Raw genomic sequence first — 21,952 nt, 5'->3', positions numbered from 1 at the left:
AAATTGAGGTTCGCGACCTGATTGTCCGTACGTGCCCCAGAGATTAATAAAAAGTGGTTACCGAGCTATACAGAGTGCAGACCTGAGCCAGCTGAAGTAGCGTCATTCCCTGCGGAATCCAGTGTGTGGGTGTGTGAGGTTTCACCATCGAGGGCGAAACCACGTGCGTGCGAATTCGTGATCCGCGAAAAGAACAGACAAACTTTACCGCTACGAGAGTGCGAGTTGCTCATCCGTTCACCGCAAGACTGCTAAAAGGTAAGCTGGCCAGCTTAATCTCGCGACCGCGATTGCATGCATGATAATTAATTTTCCGTACTCGAAGCGAAGCGTGCATGTAATAGCTCTGCTAACGAAGAGCGGCGAGCGATCCGACTCTGTATGTCGTCGTCGTGCGAGCGCCACTGTAAACATAAACACGCGGGCTAATTCTAGTGTAACATTCAGGGAGTATAATAAAGAGTTTTCGACCTTGATATTAACCAGTACTTTTGACGTGTTTATTCCGTATTGATTTCACTCCCGTAGTTAGTTAGTTGACTGACACCTGTTTCCTCTTGCTCTCCGACTTTCGTATTGAACATAGGTAATTACGTGCGTTTTTCAATACGATTACGCGGATAAAATTAATTAAATGGTACCCACCCCGTTACAATAGTTTTTTAATGAGATCTACGTCGATATTGAAATCAGTTGGACCATTTAAAAAATATACGGAAACAAAAAATAATTCATGCCACATACAGAATCTTCTCCTTTTTTTGAAGTCGGTAAAAACCGAGATCTTTTTCGTCTTCTACGACAAAAAATATATAATAATATTATATTTACTTGAATTAAACATTTTGGACCTTAACTTTTGTTGTTCAGTGTGATTTCTGTCGATATGAATCCAATTTAAATACAATTATTTTTGTTTTACTAATTATGTGTATCTTCAGGTTCGAGCTTCAGATCCAGATTGCGGCGTAAATGCCATAGTCAATTATACACTTGCACCAGAGATGCCTGTAACCGAACAGTTCATAATACGCAGTGATACCGGTGATATTTGTTTGGGAGCGGCTTTAGACAGAGAGATCACAGATTATCATGAGTTAGTTATTGCTGCCACTGATAGAGGTTTGTTCTTATTCATGTTTCCATTATTAAATATAAAACGACCAATAAAACGTTATTCCTTTATTTTTAGAGCCCGTCGAAAAATTTAGCATATTTTCATTCTGTTTTAGATTTGACATACATTTACGAGTATTCAATTTTCTAGACTTTTCGGAAAAATGACCGGCTTTTCAATACTCAAAATAAACCTTCCCCTACTAAGAACAAATTTATGGAAGCAAATATTTTTTCTATAAAACTAGTACAAAAATTAAAAATTCAGTATTCTATGTATTTATTTTAGAATTATTAAAAAGTAAAAATAATTTTAAAAAATCAAGAATTACCTTAATGTAACAAAGAATATACGTATCTCAAACCTCGTTCAGAAATCTTATCAATTAACAATTAACAAAGTCAGAAATATTTTCTTTAACTATTCTTAGATCAAAAATTAAAAACTTTGTAATCTTTTGAAAGTCATATTTTACTGCAATACATGCTATAGATAACAAAGGTTTTCGAGGTTACTGATTAAAAATCTGTATTTATATTTTGGAAATTTAAAATAAAAATTTAATATCCCAAAAAAAAAAGAAAAAAACAAAATTTTTCGAAATTTAATAAATTAAAAGAAATTCTGGTATGAATAGTTCTGACAAAATAATGAGTAATTCTTTAAAAGATTAGGAATTTAGTTCTTAAAATTTATCAAAAGATCTTCTTAATGATTTGATATACAGGATATGACGAGATAAATAATCACTACATTTACTTTACACTACTAATTTACTACTACATACTAAGTTTGTTGATGTGACAATGTTGGTGCACTCCTATAATTCAATTGATATTCTGATACGTACACAACTTATACATGAATACCGTAAAAAGTACATATACGAGGTGTGTACCAAATTATCCGACCTATGTTCGTATCTTCGCGCGGAGAGACTCAGGCGACCTCTGGATGGTACGAACGTTACGAGCAACTCCTAACCTTCTCGTCAGTAGCCTGAGATACCGATGAAACGCTTTGTATATAAGAATATTGCGGGAGAAAAGATACAGTCTGTTTTAGCTTTACATATAATTATGGAATTGATTTTGAACTGGCAGGGATTCCGGTCATTGAATATAATCACGGTAAATAGTTAATATCTGAAATATTAAATATCTATTCCAAGTTTAATATTGATAGACCTTTTGATACTTTCAAATTAAGACAATGTTATTGTTGGACGCAGTGGCATTTTACGGGCAATAAAATTAACAAAAAATATTTAGAAAAATAGAGCGGGTTTTGACTCGTGGAGGGATGTGGACGTGTCTTGGTTGTGAGTGCGAGTTTTGGTGAGAAAGTTAGAGAGGAAAAGTGTTTGAGGGGAGAGATAGAGGTGGAAAGAAGGTGGAGGTGGAAGAGAAGTGGAGTAGAGAGAGAGAGAGGTTTGGAGAAGATTAAGAAAAAGCAGAGAGAGAGGAAAAAAAAAAGAGAAAAGTTGAAGTTAAGAGAGAAAATCAGGAAGCGGGAAAGGCAGGTAGAGAGGAGGGGCGGTAAGAAGTAAAGGCGAAGACAGAAAAGGTAAGATAGGGAATAAAGATGGGATCACGCGCAGAATTAGAGAGGCGAATTAAGGCGTACGAGTTAGTGAAAGAAATGTTTGTGACAGCCGGAAAAATGAGAGATAAAGATGGAAGGATGGAATAAGAAATGCATAGAGGAGGAAAAGAAGGGAGGAGTAAAGGGGGTGAGGGGGAAAGAGAGCGAAGAAGGGCTGAGGGAGAATATTAGAGGAGAAATGAGAAAAGCCAAAAGATACAAGAGCGAAAGTGAGGAAAGTGAAACGGGGGGGGGGGGAGAAGGGTTGGATAACACGATAAGAGAAGTGGGAAAAAATAGTGGGACAGAAAATATAATGGAAAAAATACTGACGGAGATATGGGAATTAAGAGAAGCAAGGGAGGAAGAAAGGAGCGAAAGGACAGAAACGTTTAAAGAAATAATAGAGAAAATGGAAAGAATGGAGGCAGAGGTGAAAAGAAGAGAAGAAAGATGGGAGAAAGAAATAGGAAAAGTTAGAATAAAACAAAAGAGAGAGAAAGAGAGAAGAAAGGAAAAAAGAGATGAAGGAAGAAAGGGAAAAGGCAGAACTTAGAGAAAAGAAACTGCGGAAACAATGGAGAGAGAGGATGACCTAGTTGGAAGAAGAGTGCGTGAAACTAAAAGTAAGTATGGAAGGAGGAAACGAGGAGCAAAGAGGAACAGAAATAAGCAATAAGGATGAAATAGAGTATATGAGAGAAAAAATGGATAGAGAAAGCAGGATAAACAATATAATTGTGACAGACTTAGAGGGGGGGGGGGTAAGATGGGAAGGAAGAGAGAGGCAGAGGATTGGTTAAGGGAGGAACTAGAAATGAAAGGGGGATAGCGAATCTGAGAAGAATAGGAGGGACAGCGAGGAGGGAGGATCGGGGAGAAAGAGGAAAAAAGATATGTCAAATTAGATGCGCATCATAGATCAGGACTGGATGTGGAAGCAGAAGAAGATAAGAGAAGAAGTAAGAAGAAAAGTGAGAGAAATAAAAAGTAAAGGTAAAGAGGTAAAGATGTGGTATAAAAGGGTGAAGTCAAAGGAAGAAGAATGGTGGTGGAGCGAGAAGGAGGGAAAAATGGCAGGAAAAAGGGCGGAAGAGAGAGAGAGAGGAGGGAAGGGAGAGAGAGGGAAGAAAGTCAATAAAGATACTATTCTGGAACGTGGTGGAGATTAGGAGCATGGAGGACGACGACTGGGAATATGTAAGGGAATTCGATATAATAGGCCTAACAGAAACTTGGGTGAAGAGGCAAGGGGCAAAAACTGGGGCAGAGAAGCAACTGAAAGGGTATAACATAGAGTGGAGAGACTCAAGAAGGGAAGGAAGAAGGGAGAGAGAAATAGGGGGAGGAATAATGGCGGTAAGAGAGAGCAAAGGGATGAGCAAGGTTGAATGGAAGAAAGAAAGTACAAGTGAGGTAATAGCAGATGAAATAAAGATCAGAGGAAAGAAATACATGATAGCAACGGTGTATATGCAACATGAAAAAAAGGAAAACTATGAAGGAAAACTAGGAAAAACTAGGAAAACTTACCTAAGCGAAGAGATTGGAAAAACTAGGAAAAACTAGGAAAACTTACCTAAGCGAAGAGATTGAGAAAAACAAAGGAAAAACAATAATTATAGGAGGAGACTTCAATGTAAGAACAGGAAATGAAAGGAGAGAATGGTAGACAGAAGAAAACCTAGAAGAAATAAAGGCCAAGGACAAAGTGTTAAACACAGAGGGAGAAGAAATAATAAAATGGTTAGGAGAAATGGGTTTAGTGATAATGAATGGGAGAAAAGAAGGAGATGAAGAGGGAGAAATAACATATATAGGAGCGAGAGGAATGTCAAGGATAGATTATGTAGTAGGTAGCGAGGAAGGTGATGAGGCGATAAAAAGGGTTCAAATAAAAGAGAGGCTAAAGTCGGACCACTAACCAGTAGAAGTGGAATTGGGAGATAAAATAATAGAAGAAAGAAAAGAAGAGGAAGAATGAATGATAGACGACTGGAGCGAAGAAGGTATAAGAGAGTATCAGAGATGGATAGATGCAATAGAGGAAGCAGAAAAATGGAAAGAGATAAAAAATAAAGTTAGGAATGCAGTCGTAAAAAAGAAGATAAGGAATAAAAAAGGATCGAAAAAAAGCTGGTGGAGAGAAAAATGTAGGATAAAAAGGGCTAGAGAGATGGCAGAGTTAAATAAGGTAAGAAAAAGGGAATGAGACAGAGACAAATACCTAGAAACATACAGAGAATACAGAGAGGAAATAAGAAAAGCGAAAGAAGCTGAAGGGAAAAGAGTGCCGGAATAAATAAGAAAAGATAAGACGAGAAGAAAATTTTTGGGTAAAGTGAATTGCAATAGGAAGAAAAGAATTGGATTAGATGAAAATATAAGAAAAAAAGAATGGTTAAAGCACTTCAAGGGACAACTGAGAGAGAAAGAAAAGGAAGAAGGCAAAGGAGAAGAAACTGAATACAGCGAAGGACAGGAAGATGAAGAAATCAAAGTAAAAGAAGTAAAAGATGTAATAAGAAGAATAAAAAAAAAAAGGCGACAGGAGAAGATGATATAGCAAATGAAGCGTGAATGGAAGGCAAGGAAGGCTTGTTAAAAGATATGACAAAATGCTTAAATGGAACATGAAACGGAGAAGGATACCCGGAAGAATGGAGGAAGGGAATAATAGTACCAATATATAAGAAAGGGAGGAAAGAAGAAGTAAAAAACTACAGAGGAATAACGTTGATGGAGATGTGATATAAAATATACGCGGAAATACTGAGGAAAAAGCTGGAAAGAGAACTAGAAGCAAAAGAGACGTTAAGCGATACGCAGATGGGATTCAGGAAGAAAAGAGGAATAATGAACGTAATATATATATATATATATTAAAAACTATAATAGGGAAGGAAATAAGGGAAAAAGGAGGAAAACTGTACGTATTCTTTGCCAACACGAAGGCCGCTTTTGACAAGATAAAGAGGAAGAGAATATTGGAAATCATGAAAGAGAAAGGGATAAATGGGAAAATCGGGAAAAGAATAGAAGAAATATATAAGAAAACAGGGAGTAAGATAAAAGTTGAAGGAGAAATAATTGGGGAGTTTGAGCCTTACAAAGGCGTAAGGCAAGGGTGCCCTTTCAGCACCACGCTATTTAATCTTGCGTTCGCCGACCTGGAAGTCAAGATCAAACAGGTGCAAGAAGGAGGGGTAGTGATAGGAAGGAAGAAAATATGGACATTAGGATATGCAGATGATATAGTGATGATGGCAAAGAGTGAAAGTGGAATGAAAGTGATGTTGAAAAAATTAAAAAGATACCTGGAAGAAAGGGGATTAGAGCTAAATGTAGGAAATTCAAAGATGATGAAATGCAGGAGAGGAGGAAGGGGGAAGAAAAAAGAAGATATATCTTTAATATATCTAAAGATTCGCTCATCATCTAGCTAGTCTTTTAATGTAGGATTTGATTGTTTTTCTGACTAAATATTTCACTGCGAATGAAACTTCTGGCTGAGTTACATTGGCTAAGTGAGTAAGATTTCCAGTTGCTTCTCTATATAAGGAAATCTAACTTCCTTTGATTTCCTCATTTTTCTAAATTTTTAACGTTTAATTTACAAATGTCAAATCTCTCTAATACTTTATCAATATATTTGCTCTGTCTAAGTTTAATTATTTTATTTTCTCTATATCTAGTAATTTAAATACTTAAATACTCTCTCGGTTCATATAAGCTTTTCATCTTAAACACTGAACTTCAATGTTTCTTAATTTCATTAATTTTCTATACGTTATTTCCTGCTAAAAAATATCATCTACGTATAGAATCGTAATACAGTCCCTGACTTTCTATAAGTGAATAAACATGGTTCATTTATGTCTCTCTGCAATCCTAACTCTTTTACTTTTACAGAGAATTGTTGATTCCAGTTCTTAAGACTTACTTTTAGTCCATATAATGCTTTATGAAATTTACAACTTTTCTCTTTTCTAGTCACTCATCTACTTGTAGTCATTCTGGAATTTCCATGTAAATCTATTCTTCTAGTTCTCCATTTAGAAAAGCTATTTTCATGTCTAATTGAAAAACTTCTTAGTCTAATTTGTTTATTACAGCAAACGAGGCTCTAATGATCACTATCCTCGATACAGGTGCATATGGTTCTCTGACTTTATACTCGCTTGTACTCGTATCTTTAAATTCACTAACAACTAATCTAGCCTTAAACGTAGTATCACCTTCGATATTAGTTTTCCTTTTTAAAACCCATTTAATATCTATAATGTTTGCTCTGTGATCTTTAAAATTAACTGTAGGTCTATTTACTTCATTCTATACTCTATTTTCTTTGATTGATTTTAATTTCTCATTTATTGCTTTGCTCGTCGATGGTCGATTTCTCAGGTACACTCTTTTTGGTCTACGCCCGCGCGTGTAAACCAGGATGAACGTTCCCAAGTGTTAATCGTCGATCATCCTGTAACTATCAGTTTACTTTTATCATGTATATACAAAATACTTTAAACCATTTTTAGCGGCCCGTTTCACCGTGGATTCATAAAATAGTGATTTATTGTCTTAACCCATTAACGCTCAAAACCATCGATCTTACGCCATGTTATCGACCACGAAATTCATGCATAGATCGAAGATACCATATCTTATGTTTTTGGGCGTTCTAAATATAAATCCGGGCTCAAAATTCAAAACTATTGAATACAAAATTAAACATGTCGGTTTGTTTATAAAAAGTCTCCCAAAAACCTGTTTTTCTAATTATTGTTCTTTTTCTCAAAAAATATAAAGTTGAGCAAAAAGTTCCAACGGCAAAGATGTCTTATAATTCGTCAATTCGAAGATAAATATCTTGAAACCATATTGATGTTGAAAGTCTGCGGTCATTTTTTCAAATTAAAAGTCTCCCAAAAACCTGTTTTTCTAATTATTGTTCTTTTTCTCAAAAAATATAAAGTTGAGCAAAAAGTTCCAACGGCAAAGATGTCTTATAATTCGTCAATTCGAAGATAAATATGTTGAAACTATATTGATGTTGAAAGTCTGCGGTCATTTTTTCAGATGAATAAGCTCATACATGTATATTATCAGCTTTATACATTTTTTTCTACTGTTGGTCCAAAATTACCATTTGTTTCTTACAAAACAATTAATAATGGAACCTTTAATTCTCCATTAGCAGAGATAATAGGCTGGATGGTATAAGTGTGTGTTAAAGAATTCATAGATTATGCCAAGCATTCAACTTTCATAGTTTCTTTAAATATTAAAACCTGTACGACATTCTAAACTAAAACTAGACTAATCGATATTATAAATATTTTGATTACCAAATTTTATGATTTCTGACCTAACTTTAGTAACAAAATTATTTGCTTGTTGAATAAGCTCTCTTTTATTAAATATTTGTGCTTGCGTTACAAATTTATTGATTTTTCTGGATACAATACCATGCCTCATTTTGAAGTTATGTATATATTTTGGAGAAGCTTTAAACAGTTTTTCAGATGGTAGCACATTGTCTCTTGCTTCCATGGCATTTTAATATCTAAATCATGAACACATACTGATTTTTCAATTGCATTTTGAAAGTTTTCGAATATTTGTTTTGAAATCTCAAGGTTTTTCGAGCCTACTTCCTCCTTCGCTAATCTGCTTTTCCTATCTGTACGAGGGTCGTTTGAAAAAGCCCGTGCAAAGTCAGAGAGATGGCGCTACTAGTGCGTATCAAGGTTATTTTCAGTTAGTGGCATATCTTGGAAGAGCACACACCAAGTTTCAGCCAGATCGGCCAATTACTTTGCATTTTACATTCGTTTCAATCAAAGAAATCGAGTGGTTGTAAAAAAAATGGACGAAAAAGAATTTCGTGTATTGATTAAACATTACTTTTTCAAAAGCAAAACGCCTCGGGAGATTAAACAGAAGCTTGATAAACATTATGGTGATTGTGCACCTTCGATTAGAATGGTTTATAAGTGGTTTCAACATTTTCGAAGTGACCATATGAGCACAAAAGACACTGAACGTTTTGGACGCCCTATTGAGGTTACCACTTCGGAAATCATTGATAAAATCCATGATATGGTGATGCCTGACAGAAGAGTGAAGGTGCGTGAGATTGCTAGTATTGTAGGGATCTCGAACGAACGGGTACATAATATTTTGCACCAACATTTGGACATGAAAAAACTATCCGCTAGATGGGTGCCGCGATTGCTCACGATTGACCAAAAACGAGATCGTGTGAAGTGTTGCAAGAATGGTTTGCAGCTGTTCCAGCAAAATCCGCAAGACTTTAAGCGTCGTTTCATCACTGTAGATGAAACATGGATATATCACTACACTCCTGAGACCAAAGAACAGTCTAAACAATGGGTTACCAAGGGGGAATCTGCTCCGAAAAAGGCGAAGACAATTCTTTCGGCCGGGAAGGTTATGGCGACTGTCTTTTAGGATTCGCAAGGAATAATCTTCATCGACTATGTGGAAAAGGGTAAAACCATTACAGGCGAATATTATTCATCGTTATTGTATCGTTTGAAAACTGAGTTACTAGAGAAACGTCCACGATTAGCCCACAAAAAAGTCCTCTTCCACCACGACAATGCGCCAGCTCACGCCTTAGCAGTTGTGGCCGCAAAACCGATGGAGATAGGGTTCCAATTCGTTTCACATCCCCCCTATTCTCCAGACTTGGCTCCATCGGATTACTATTTGTTCCCTTATATGAAAAAATGCCTGGCGGGGAAAAGATTTTATTCAAACGAGGAGGTGATTGCAGAAACGAATGCCTATTTTACAGACTTGGACAAATCCTATTATTTGGAAGGGATTAACAAACTAGAACAGCGTTGGATGAAGTGTATAAGCCTAAAAGGAGACTATGTTGAAAAACAAAAAAGATTTATTAAAAAAAATAAAGTAGTTTTTATTTTTACACGGAATTTCAAATGACCCTCGTATAGTCAATTCCTTTACCCCTTTTCATTACCAAGTTTATCATTACTGTAATTGCTGACCTCTAATAACATACGGTCGATGAATAGATTGCAAGCCACTGCTAAATGAAATGATAATACGAATGGAAGAGGCGGAGAAAAAAAGAGAGGCAAAATGGGAGAGAGGTTAGGAAAAACTTAGAGAAGAATTAGAGAAAGATAGAGAGGAAAGGAAAAAAGAGAAAAGAGAAGAAAAAAGAAGACAAGAGAAGTGGGAAGAAAGAATGAAAGGATTGGAAGAAGAGATGAATAAGATGAAAAAATACATGGAAGGAAGAGAGACAAGGGTAGAAGAAAAAGGAGTAGATAATAGGGAAGAAATGGATCACATGAAGGAGAGGATGGATAGAGAAAGTAGGGTTAATAATATAATTGTAAAAGATCTGGAGAGAGAACTGAAATGGGAAAAAAAAGGAGATGCAGAGGAATGGTTAAAGGACAGAATGGCAATTAAGGGGGAAATAATAAGCCTAAGGAGTATAGGAGGACCAGAAATAAAACAGAGACAGGAAGGGATAGAGTATAGAAGGAAGAGGATGTGGCAAATAAAGTGTGCCTCATGGGAGCAAAAGGAGGGAATAATGAAGAAAAAAAGTAAATTAGGGGAGAACAAAATATATATAGATCACGACTGGACGTGGAAACAGAGGAAAATAAGAGAGGAGGTAAGAAGAAAAGCAAGAGGATTGAAAAATAAGGGTAAGGAAGTTAAAATATGGCACAACGGGTTAAGAGCAGGGGAGGAAGAGTGGAGGTGGAACGAGAGAGAAGAGAGAATGACAAAGAAAGGAATGGAGGGGTTTCGGAAATAAAGGGGGGAGAGGAGAGAAGAGAGAAGAGGTGAAGGGAAGGAAAACAGTTAAAATGTTATTCTGGAATGTGGCGGGAATAAAGAGCTTGGAAGAAGAGGACTGGAAATATATTAGAAATTTTGATATAGTAGGACTTACGGAGACATGGGTGAAAAGAGAAGAAGCAGAAATAGGAATAGGAAGAAATCTGAATGGGTATAACATTGAATGGAGGGACTCGAGAAGGGAAGGAAAAAGGGGTAGGGAGATAGGGGGTGGACTGATGGCAGTAAGAGAAAGACAAGGGAGAATAAAGGTAAAATGGAAGAAAGAAAGGACAGAAGAAGTTATAGTAGGGGAAATAGAGATAGAGAGAGAGAGAAATGCACGGTTGCATCAGTCTACATGCAGCACAAGAAAAAAGAAAATTATGAGTACCTAACCGAAGAAATAGAGGAAAATAGAGGAAAAATATTAATAATAGGAGGAGACTTTAACGCTAGAACAGGAGGCGAAGGAAGAGAATGGGACAGCGAAGGACAGATAGGAAAAATAAAAACAAAGGATGGTATGATGAACGCAGAAGGGGAAGAGATGGTAAAATGGCTAGGAGAGACGGGATTAGTGATTATGAATGGGAAAAAAGAAGGAGATGAAGAAGGAGAAATTACATATATAGGAGCGAGAGGGATGTCGACAATTGACTACATAATAGGAAATATAGGAGGGGAAGAGAGAGTGAAGAAAATGCAAATGGGAGAGAGAACCAAATCGGATCACCTACCAGTAGAAGTGGAACTAGAAAACAGGGTTGAAGAAGAAGAAAACAGAGAAGAAGAAAGGTTAAGAGAAGACTGGAGCGAAGAAGGAATAAAAGAGTATCATAGATGGATAGGAGCAGTAGAAGGAACGGAAAAATGGGAAGAGATAAAAATCAGAGTGCAGAACGCTGTAACAAAAAAGAAAATAAGAAGTAAAAAAGGAACAAGAAAAAGCTGGTGGAGAGAAGAATGTAAGGTAAAAAGAGACAAGGTAATGAATGCTCTGAAAGAACTAAGAAGAGGAACTGGGAATAGAAGCAGATACTTGGAAACAAAGAGGGAATACAGAGAGGAAATAAGAAAGGCAAAAGAAGAGGAAGGAAGGAAAGTGGCGGAGGAAATAAGCAAAGATAGAACGAGAAGGAAATTTTGGAAAAAAGTGAGCGGAGGAAAGAAAAAAAGAACAAAAATAGACAAAAAAATAAGTAATGAGGAATGGCTAAAACACTTCAAGAAGCAGCTGGGAGAAAAAGAAAAGGACTACAATCAAAAAGAAGAAAGAGAAGAATGGGAAAGAGGTGAAAAAGAGGAGGGAGGGGAAATAAAAGTAGGGGAGGTAGTAGAAGTGATAAAGAGAATGAAAAAGAAAAAAGCAGCAGGAGAAGATGGGATTGCAAATGAAGCGTGGATGGCAGGGACTGAAAGCCTAATAAATGACCTGACAAAATGTCTAAATAGAGTATGGAATGGAGAAGGATACCCGAAGGAATGGACAAAGGGAATAATACCAGTATACAAGAAAGGTAAAAAAGAAGAAGTAAGCAATTACAGGGGTATAACGCTGATGGACACAGGTTACAAGATATATGCAGAAATAGTAAGGAAAAGACTAGACAGAGAGATAGAAGAAAAAGGAATACTAAGCGATACGCAAATGGGATTCAGACTAAAAAGAGGAACAACAGACGCAATATATGTGCTAAAAACGGCAATAGGAAAAGAAAACAGGGAAAAAGGTGGGAAATTGTTTGTCTTCTTCGCTGATATGAAAGCAGCGTTTGACAGGATAAGAAGACAGAAGATATGGGAAATAATGAAGGAAAAAGAAATAGATAAAAGGACCAGAAGAAGTATAGAAGAAATATATAAAGAAACAGGATGCAGAATAAAAATTAGAGGAGAGATAATAGGGGAATTCGACACAGAAAAGGGAGTAAGGCAAGGGTCTCCGCTGAGCACCATGCTATTCAATCTTGCCTTTGCGGAGTTAGAAGAGAAAATGAGTAAAATTCAGGAAGGAGGAGTGGTAATAGGAAGAAAGAAAATCTGGACGATAGGATATGCGGATGATATAGTAATGTTGGCAAAAAATGAAAATGGGATGAAAGAGATGCTGAAAAAACTAAGGAAATTCCTAGAGGAAAAAGGGTTGGAATTAAATGTAGAAAAGTCAAAAATGATGAAATGTAAGAAAGGAGGAGGAAGAGGAAAGGAAGAAAGTTTTGAGTGGATAGGAAAGAAAATTGAAATGGTAAAAGAATATAACTATCTGGGATTCGCAATAAGCAAAAATAATGGAAATAATAGACATATAAAGAAAACATAAGGTAAAATAAATATGGGATTAGGAAAAGTATGGGGGTTGGGAGAAAGATTATTTAAAGAAAATTGGAAGCTAAGGATGATGTTATTTGACGCGTTAATGAAAAGCGTGATAATGTATGGAGCAGAAATATGGGGGTGGAAAAGATACGAGGAAATAGAAAGACTACAAATGAAATATATAAAATGGGTACTGGGTTTGGACAGAAACACACCGAGTTACCTGATAAAATGGGAAACAGGAAGAAAAGAAATACAAGAAAAAGCAATAGAGAGAGCGATGAGATATGAAAATAAAATAAAAGAAGAGAGGGATGGAACAATAAAGAAAGAAGCATGGAGAGAAATGAAGAGAAACGAAAGGAAAAGAGAAGAAAGAAATGAAAAAAAGGAGAGAGAGTAGAAAGACTAGGGGAAAGTAAAAAATACAGAGAGAGAGAGAGAAGAAGGAGACGATGAAAGAGAAGAGTTCTGGGAAGAAGTAAGAGAAGAATTGAAGAAAAAAGAAGAAAAAGAAATGGAAGACAAGATGGAAGAATCAAGATATATAAGAGAGTGGAAGGGGATAAAGGAGGAAATGAAGAAGAGTAGACTAAAAGAAATACAAAATGAAGGGAAAATAAGAGGGCTACAGATAAGAGAGAGGTTTAGGTTAGGGAACGAGACAAGAGGGTGTAGATACTGGGAAAAAGATGAAAATAGGAAATGTAGATTGTGCAAAAAGAAGAGGAAGACTGGAAACACATAGTAGAAAAATGCGAAATGACAAGAAAAGAAGGAGAAAAGTGGGAAGAAATAATGGTTGGGAGCAAAGAAAAAATAGCATGGATGATGGAACTAAAGTGGAAAAGAAGAAGAAAAGAAGAAGAGAAAGAGAAAGAAAAAGAAAAGTGAAAAGAGAGAAGAAGGAAATTGGTAAGAGAGAACTGTAGTAAGCATAGGTGAAAGCAGAGGGAGCGGAGGATATCGCAGAAAAGGTGTAAAAGCCCTAATACGGACAGATGAAAGAAGAGGAAAAGGAAGTGCAAAATACACTAACACAAATAAAACACAATCACACGCATATACAACACAAAACACTAGCAAAAGAAACAAGACACGTCACTCAATAAAATTGAAATGTACATTGTAAATAATCAAATTGTAACATTAAGTTGAATAAACTCTATATATATATATTATATATAACAAATGTAAATACTAACTTAACTTTTAAAAAATGTATTACACAGGGTGTCCCATTTTAACTTTCACAGCGGAATATCTCGGAAACAAGACCGGAAAACTAAAAAATGATTCATATGAAAGTTGTTCAGGAACGAGGAGGCCATGTGTTAATGAGCTTGGATTTGACCTTGAACGCGATCCGTCAACGTCATTTCAAGGTTAATGTTGTTTTTGAATAGGAACCCCTATTTTTGACCACGGCTTCGGATTCCTCGTAAAATTCTCTGTTCAGATCATGTAATATGTGTGGGGTCCCGGAGTAGTCCACCCCCCAATTAACCCCCTCCCTCACAAAAGGATATTTCCAGGTCAATGCTGTTTTTTTCGATGGAAACCCCTATTTTTTTAACACGGATTTGGGTTCCTTGTCAAAATTTACGTTCAGATAAGGCTACATGTGTGGGTTACGGATGATCTCCCCAATAACCCCCCCCCCCCGGGTCATTACAACGTCAATGATGCGTTTTCAATCAAAAAATATCAGCAAACCGAAAAAATGAGTAAGGATGAAAAGTTCTTAAAATCACTCAAAAATTGTGCTGAATTTTTTTCCATACGTTTCAAACACCTTTTAGATTTTGCAAATTGCACTATTTATGCAATATCAAAAAATTGCATAGATAAAATTGTATTCAATAGTCAATGTATACAATTTCCATTGTATACCTTGGCTTATTTGCAAAAATTTCAGTTTGAGTTTTTAAGAAAAAAATTTCCCATTATTTAAACAATAGTTACACTTGGATCGGGTACATTGATGCTTAAGAAATTTTTCCTAAAAGCAAATCTCCATAGTTACCTAATTCAGTAGAAATCAATAAACAGCCTAAAATATGCTAGAAAATGTAAAAATAAGGGTACCAGAGATTCATCATTCATTTACGAAATATCATCTGAACGTAGAATTTTATGCAGAATTTGAATCTTCAGTCAAAGATGTGGGTTCCAATTGAAAGCGCAACATTGACCTTGAAATGATCTGGAGGGGGGGGGGGGGGTTATTGGGGAGATTATCCGTATTCCACACATGTAGCTTTATCGGTACGTAGATTTCGACAAGGAACTCAAATCCGTGATAAAAAATAGGGGTTTCCATTGAATAAACAACATTGTCCTGGAAATATGCTTTGGGGGCTGGGGGGGGGGGGGGGCTTTCGCGGGACCCCATACATATTACATGATCTAAACGTAGAATTTCACGAGGAATCTAAATCCGTGGTCAAAAATAGGGATTCCTATTCAAAAACAAGAATGACCTTGAAATTACCTTGACGGATTGCGTTCAACGTAAAATCCAAGTTCATCAACGCATGGCCCTCTCCTGAAAAACTTTCATATGAATCATTTTTTAGTTTTCCGGGCTTGTTTCCGAGTTATTGGTCTGTGAAAGTTAAAATGGGTCAGCCTGTATATTATGTATAACTATATAAGCTTCACATAATGTGAAACTTTAAAAAACTTAAATAAAAAAAAGTATTTGATTGTGATGATAACATACTCTGAAGACGTATGTTGTTTTTCGCAATTAAATTGTTGCGTTCGATATTCGTATCGGTTAGACTTTTCATAATATCTGCTAAACTTTTAACATTTTTGTTATTTTTTTTATCAATTGCATCATGTTGACAGCTCTAGCTTCAGTGATATCTGGAATAAAAGAAAAAAATAGATAAATGTACTTGAATAAGTTATTCCTTATTTACTTACTTTATTTACTTATATTATTATTTATTATTATTAATTTATTTTTTATTTTTTTTATTTATTTAGTTTCCTCTTTTTAGTACATGATTTCGAATACTTTGCAAATCCGTTAATGTTTTCTACTTTCACATTTTGTGATGTGAGTACATTTGTAGCATCTTGCAAAATTCCAGATTTACTATCATTGATCATTTGCGATGATTTGCGAATCAAGCTCTGATTTTATATTAGTAAACATATTTATAGCAGCTATATGGAATGGACATTTCATAATATTATAAGTCTTTAATAACGATAAGTTATTTTAATAAGTTGTTACACAATTGATTATATTACCCTTATTGAAAATTATAACATTTGGCCTTTCTGGCATTTGGTCAAGCTCTATTGGAGTGACAATCCGTTTCCACGGCTTGTGCCAACAATTTTAAGAATATTTTTAAATAATTCCTCTTTCTCAATTTTCTTGTATGATAGATTGCCTGTTGCTTTTTTAATGCGATTTTGTTTCCATTGTATCTTTTTGCCTTTTGCTTCATATTCTTCCACCACTGAAACCTTTACAAATGTCTACAAATGTTACCTAACTATTTATTAAATGATTTGTAGTAATTAATAATTGAATAAATAAATTGAAATTGACAGAGAAAGAAAAATATTACTCATGTCTACAATTTATTTTCTATTTTTTTCCAGTCCCTTTAAATTTACTAATTTATTCAACGTTTGTTGCTTGACTCGCTTCGGTTCCTAGCTAGTAGATTTCTCTTTTGCCAATAGTTTATGATTTTCCATGAATGTGTTACAGGGCTAGAGTGAATACGTTGGCCCTGTGCGCGGCACTCTCCTTGCTTAGCTTCGCGGCCATCAGCCGATTATCTACAATTACAAAAGAAATTTTAAATATAAACATTAGACGACTATAATTTTATCGGTTTTCGTTTTCTTCTCGCGCGTGCTTTCTTATATATAACCAACATTTCCTTGCATTCACATTTTAAAAACAATAACTGGCTTCAATGTTACTTGTTATAGTCAATAGAAAAAAAAATGTGACAATGCAACAAACAGATATTGCATCATTTTGTATGTCTTTGTCTCTCACCTTAAAGAAGCGAGTGTCTATTAATATAAACAAAAAAGCAAATATGAAAACGCAACTAACGTACGTCGCTATTCTATCTTTGTCTCCAACTCTCTCTCTCTATCTCTCTCTACCGTATTTGTTTAAATTACACACAATTACTGTTGGTCATTTTAAGAATTTATACTTATCTCGTAATATAAAAATTGGTAAGAAGAAATGTGAACGTCCCAGTCTTCAACTTACGGACTCAGAAACGGCAAGTCGATAATTATGCATATGATTATTTTACACATGAGCTATTGTGCACAGTAACTAGCATAAATCAATAATTTCACTCTATAACTGTGCACATTAATTTTTCTGTAAAATAATCATATGTATAACACAGGACCACAAATGGGAACCGGAAAAAGTTCTTCGGCAAAATTGATACCCTATATGTATTTCGACGCGCTGATTCCAAATCCGAGGTCCACATAACCCCAGCACGTCGTGTTCAAGGACATTTGAAGGTCAAACGCATTTACTACGGGAAAACATAAAATCTGACCACGGATTCGGAAAGAGCGGGAAATTTTACGTCCAAATATGTATTTTCTATTTTTTCCAACATGACCCTCCAAGGTCATCTGAGGGTCAAATGACTCACCGATAGATCAAATTCGTATTTCCCACATACATCATCACAACTAAAGACATGCGTACAAATGAGTCAGGTATCTTTAGGTTTCTCGATGCGCTGAATCCAAATCCGAGGTCCACATAACCCCAGCACGTCGTGTTCAAGGACATTTGAAGGTCAAACGCATTTACTACGGAAAAACATAAAATCTGACCACGGATTCGGAAAGAGCGGGAAATTTTACGTCCAAATATGTATTTTCTATTTTTTCCAACATGACCCTCCAAGGTCATCTGAGGGTCAAATGACTCACCGATCGATAAAATTCATATATTCCATATACATCATTACACTACAGATTTTTAACTATAATTTGGTCACGTATCTTTAGGTATTTCGACGCGCTAAATCAAAATCTGAGGATCCTCGGTCTCAAATTCAAATATGAGTTACGGTGAGAACTTAGTTCATGGTTGTGTTAGCTCTCTTTATGGTTTTCTCGCGCGGATATTGCCAATCGATTCCAGCAATTAAAATTCACCTAGCTTGATATATAGACTTGATTTCAGATAGTGATGTCGATCAAAAAGATTTACGAATGACGCGTTCTTTTATTAGCAAACGATCTGCGGAGCGCTTTTCTTTTGTGTGGAGTAGTAGTGTCTCTTTTAAGAGACCAACAATAGTCTGACATCATGTTCACATCCCAATAGCCTTGATATCTTCTTTCGATGTCTTTGAAGTCTTGGTGGAATCTCTCTCCTTGCTCCTCGCTAAAGTCTCCTAAATTTTCAGGAAAGTAATCAAGATGAGAATGAAGAAAATGAATTTTCAAATTCATCAAGCAACCCATTATTTTGTAATTACCCAACATCTCATTTACTATATCTTCGTAATCGTCGTCTTTATTATTTCCTAAAAATTTATGCTGAACTTCTCTAAAGCTTTGCCACGCGTTGCGTTCCTTTATCGTCATTCTTCTTTCAAATTCTTCATCTCGTAATAGTTCTCTTATTTGTGGACCATCAAAGACTCCTTCGTTGATCTTTGCTTCCGAAAGTTTTGGAAATTTCTCGAAGAGATACATAAAAGCGTTGCTTTCGTCTTGTGAATTTTTCATTGCTTTAATGAACTGTTTGACCAAACCAAGCTTAATATGCAAGGGTGGGAGGATGACTTTATTTGCAGGTGTAAGACTTTCGTGTAAAACATTTTTATTACCTGGGGTCAAATTTTGTCGAAGTGGCCATTCTTTTCTCACATAGTGTTGATCTCGGGCACGGCTATCCCATTCACAAATGAAACATGGATATTTCGTGAAGCCACTTTGTTGACCCAACAAAATTGTTGTTATTTTCAAATCTCCAACCAACTGCCACCCGTGAGTATCATAATGCAATTTCTGTAGCAGTAAATCGAGATTACTATATTCCTCTTTCAAGACAATGGAATGACCAATTGGTATAGGGGCGTATATGTTACCGTTATGGAGTAAAACTGCTTTCAAGTTCGAGACACAGGACTTTCAAAAGAACTTTCGGAACTATTAGCATCTAGATTGAAAGAAAAAAATTGTCTGGCTCCTGCTACTTCCATCACATTTTACCGAAATCGTGATCAACAATTTAGAAAATTTTTTTCGAAAGAATGCGATTTAGTTTATTGCAACGACGTTGCAGGACTGATAAATGAATTTGGAAACGTAGAGTATGAAGCTATTGATTGGCGTCTGTTTATTGATTCTTCTACGAGAAGCTTGAAAGCAGTTTTACTCCATAACGGTAACATATACGCCCCTATACCAATTGGTCATTCCATTGTCTTGAAAGAGGAATATAGTAATCTCGATTTACTGCTACAGAAATTGCATTATGATACTCACGGGTGGCAGTTGGTTGGAGATTTGAAAATAACAACAATTTTGTTGGGTCAACAAAGTGGCTTCACGAAATATCCATGTTTCATTTGTGAATGGGATAGCCGTGCCCGAGATCAACACTATGTGAGAAAAGAATGGCCACTTCGACAAAATTTGACCCCAGGTAATAAAAATGTTTTACACGAAAGTCTTATACCTGCAAATAAAGTCATCCTCCCACCCTTGCATATTAAGCTTGGTTTGGTCAAACAGTTCATTAAAGCAATGAAAAATTCACAAGACGAAAGCAACGCTTTTATGTATCTCTTCGAGAAATTTCCAAAACTTTCAGAAGCAAAGATCAACGAAGGAGTCTTTGATGGTCCACAAATAAGAGAACTATTACGAGATGAAGAATTTGAAAGAAGAATGACGATAAAGGAACGCAACGCGTGGCAAAGCTTTAGAGAAGTTCAGCATAAATTTTTAGGAAATAATAAAGACGACGATTACGAAGATATAGTAAATGAGATGTTGGGTAATTACAAAATAATGGGTTGCTTGATGAATTTGAAAATTCATTTTCTTCATTCTCATCTTGATTACTTTCCTGAAAATTTAGGAGACTTTAACGAGGAGCAAGGAGAGAGATTCCACCAAGACTTCAAAGACATCGAAAGAAGATATCAAGGCTATTGGGATGTGAACATGATGTCAGACTATTGTTGGTCTCTTAAAAGAGACACTACTACTCCACACAAAAGAAAAGCGCTCCGCAGATCGTTTGCTAATAAAAGAACGCGTCATTCGTAAATCTTTTTGATCGACATCACTATCTGAAATCAAGTCTATATATCAAGCTAGGTGAATTTTAATTGCTGGAATCGATTGGCAATATCCGCGCGAGAAAACCATAAAGAGAGCTAACACAACCATGAACTAAGTTCTCACCGTAACTCATATTTGAATTTGAGACCGAGGATCCTCAGATTTTGATTTAGCGCGTCGAAATACCTAAAGATACGTGACCAAATTATAGTTAAAAATCTGTAGTGTAATGATGTATATGGAATATATGAATTTTATCGATCGGTGAGTCATTTGACCCTCAGATGACCTTGGAGGGTCATGTTGGAAAAAATAGAAAATACATATTTGGACGTAAAATTTCCCGCTCTTTCCGAATCCGTGGTCAGATTTTATGTTTTTCCGTAGTAAATGCGTTTGACCTTCAAATGTCCTTGAACACGACGTGCTGGGGTTATGTGGACCTCGGATTTGGATTCAGCGCATCGAGAAACCTAAAGATACCTGACTCATTTGTACGCATGTCTTTAGTTGTGATGATGTATGTGGGAAATACGAATTTGATCTATCGGTGAGTCATTTGACCCTCAGATGACCTTGGAGGGTCATGTTGGAAAAAATAGAAAATACATATTTGGACGTAAAATTTCCCGCTCTTTCCGAATCCGTGGTCAGATTTTATGTTTTCCCGTAGTAAATGCGTTTGACCTTCAAATGTCCTTGAACACGACGTGCTGGGGTTATGTGGACCTCGGATTTGGAATCAGCGCGTCGAAATACATATAGGGTATCAATTTTGCCGAAGGACTTTTTCCGGTTCCCATTTGTGGTCCTGTGTAATTGTTCGCTTATTCTAGAAACAGTATGCATGCCAATACGTAACGCGGCCTGTATTTGAATAATGCTTTTGTCGTCGCTCACTACTGCACTGTTCGATGCACTGTATCAATTAGTCACGTGATGGGATAGTGACACACTGATACATTGCATGTACTGTACATACATTGTACAATATTGCGATGTGATTGCTCAAGACTAGAAGATAATTATTACCATGGGAAATGTAAGTAAACAGGTTTAATATTTAATAATTCATAATGCATTATGTTTCTATAATCACTATAATTCTTCTGTGATTATAAAAATGATGAATTTTACCATTGTTAAGAATGAATTGCCTCAATTGCAATAACATACCCTGAAAACGAACACACATTCATATTAAAGTTGGTTATTGATAGTGAATATTTCTTTTTAAAGGTAGGGTCGGCTGTGCTTTCAATGGAAGATGAAGAAATTCGAGAAGTAAGGAGAGTGCGAATATTTAGAAAGAAGCATCTCCGCGACATATCAAACCTTTTTACGATCGGAGAGGAGCAATTTCGCAAACTTTGCACCGAATGACTCCAGAAGATGCTATCATATTTGATAAGCATATGATACATTTACCATGTTATGAGCTTGATGCTCCTTCTCATCACCAACTGCTGTCAATAACACACTTTCTGACGGAAGGGCTATATCAAGAAGGCTTAGGAAACGATTATAATCATGCAATGAGCCAGAGTAGTATGTCTAAGTACCTTCATATACTCGTATTAATAACTGCTATTAGATAACTTGCTCCAGAGTATTTTAAATTTCCGAGCAAGGAACTTGAGAGAGAAGTTGTATCGAGAAGGTGTGTGATGTGTGAATAATAAATAAATATAAAACATGATACTATGTTGTAATGATATTAACATTTTTTTAGTTTTAAAGAGCGATTAGGATTCA

The 21,952-nt window shown here is 35.9% G+C and overlaps 1 protein-coding gene across 1 annotated transcript in view; it reads left to right on the top strand.

The window, feature by feature from the left end:
* The window catches only part of LOC131666832 (protein dachsous), a 213,788-nt gene that overhangs the window by 29,351 nt on the left and 162,485 nt on the right, over positions 1 to 21,952 (top strand). Inside the window, exon 2 of the mRNA XM_058939805.1 lies at positions 942 to 1,122. Coding sequence (XP_058795788.1) covers positions 1,005 to 1,122 — 118 coding nt within the window. The 5' untranslated portion in view covers positions 942 to 1,004. The remainder of the gene's footprint in view (positions 1 to 941; positions 1,123 to 21,952) is intronic.

Source organism: Phymastichus coffea, unplaced genomic scaffold, assembly GCF_024137745.1.
Source record: "Phymastichus coffea isolate CEN01 unplaced genomic scaffold, Cenicafe_Pcof_1.1 PCOF00004, whole genome shotgun sequence".
Classification (NCBI taxonomy): Eukaryota; Metazoa; Arthropoda; class Insecta; order Hymenoptera; family Eulophidae; genus Phymastichus; species Phymastichus coffea.
Note: the sequence above shows the minus strand (reverse complement) of the source record. Positions and strands in the feature narration are given on the sequence as shown.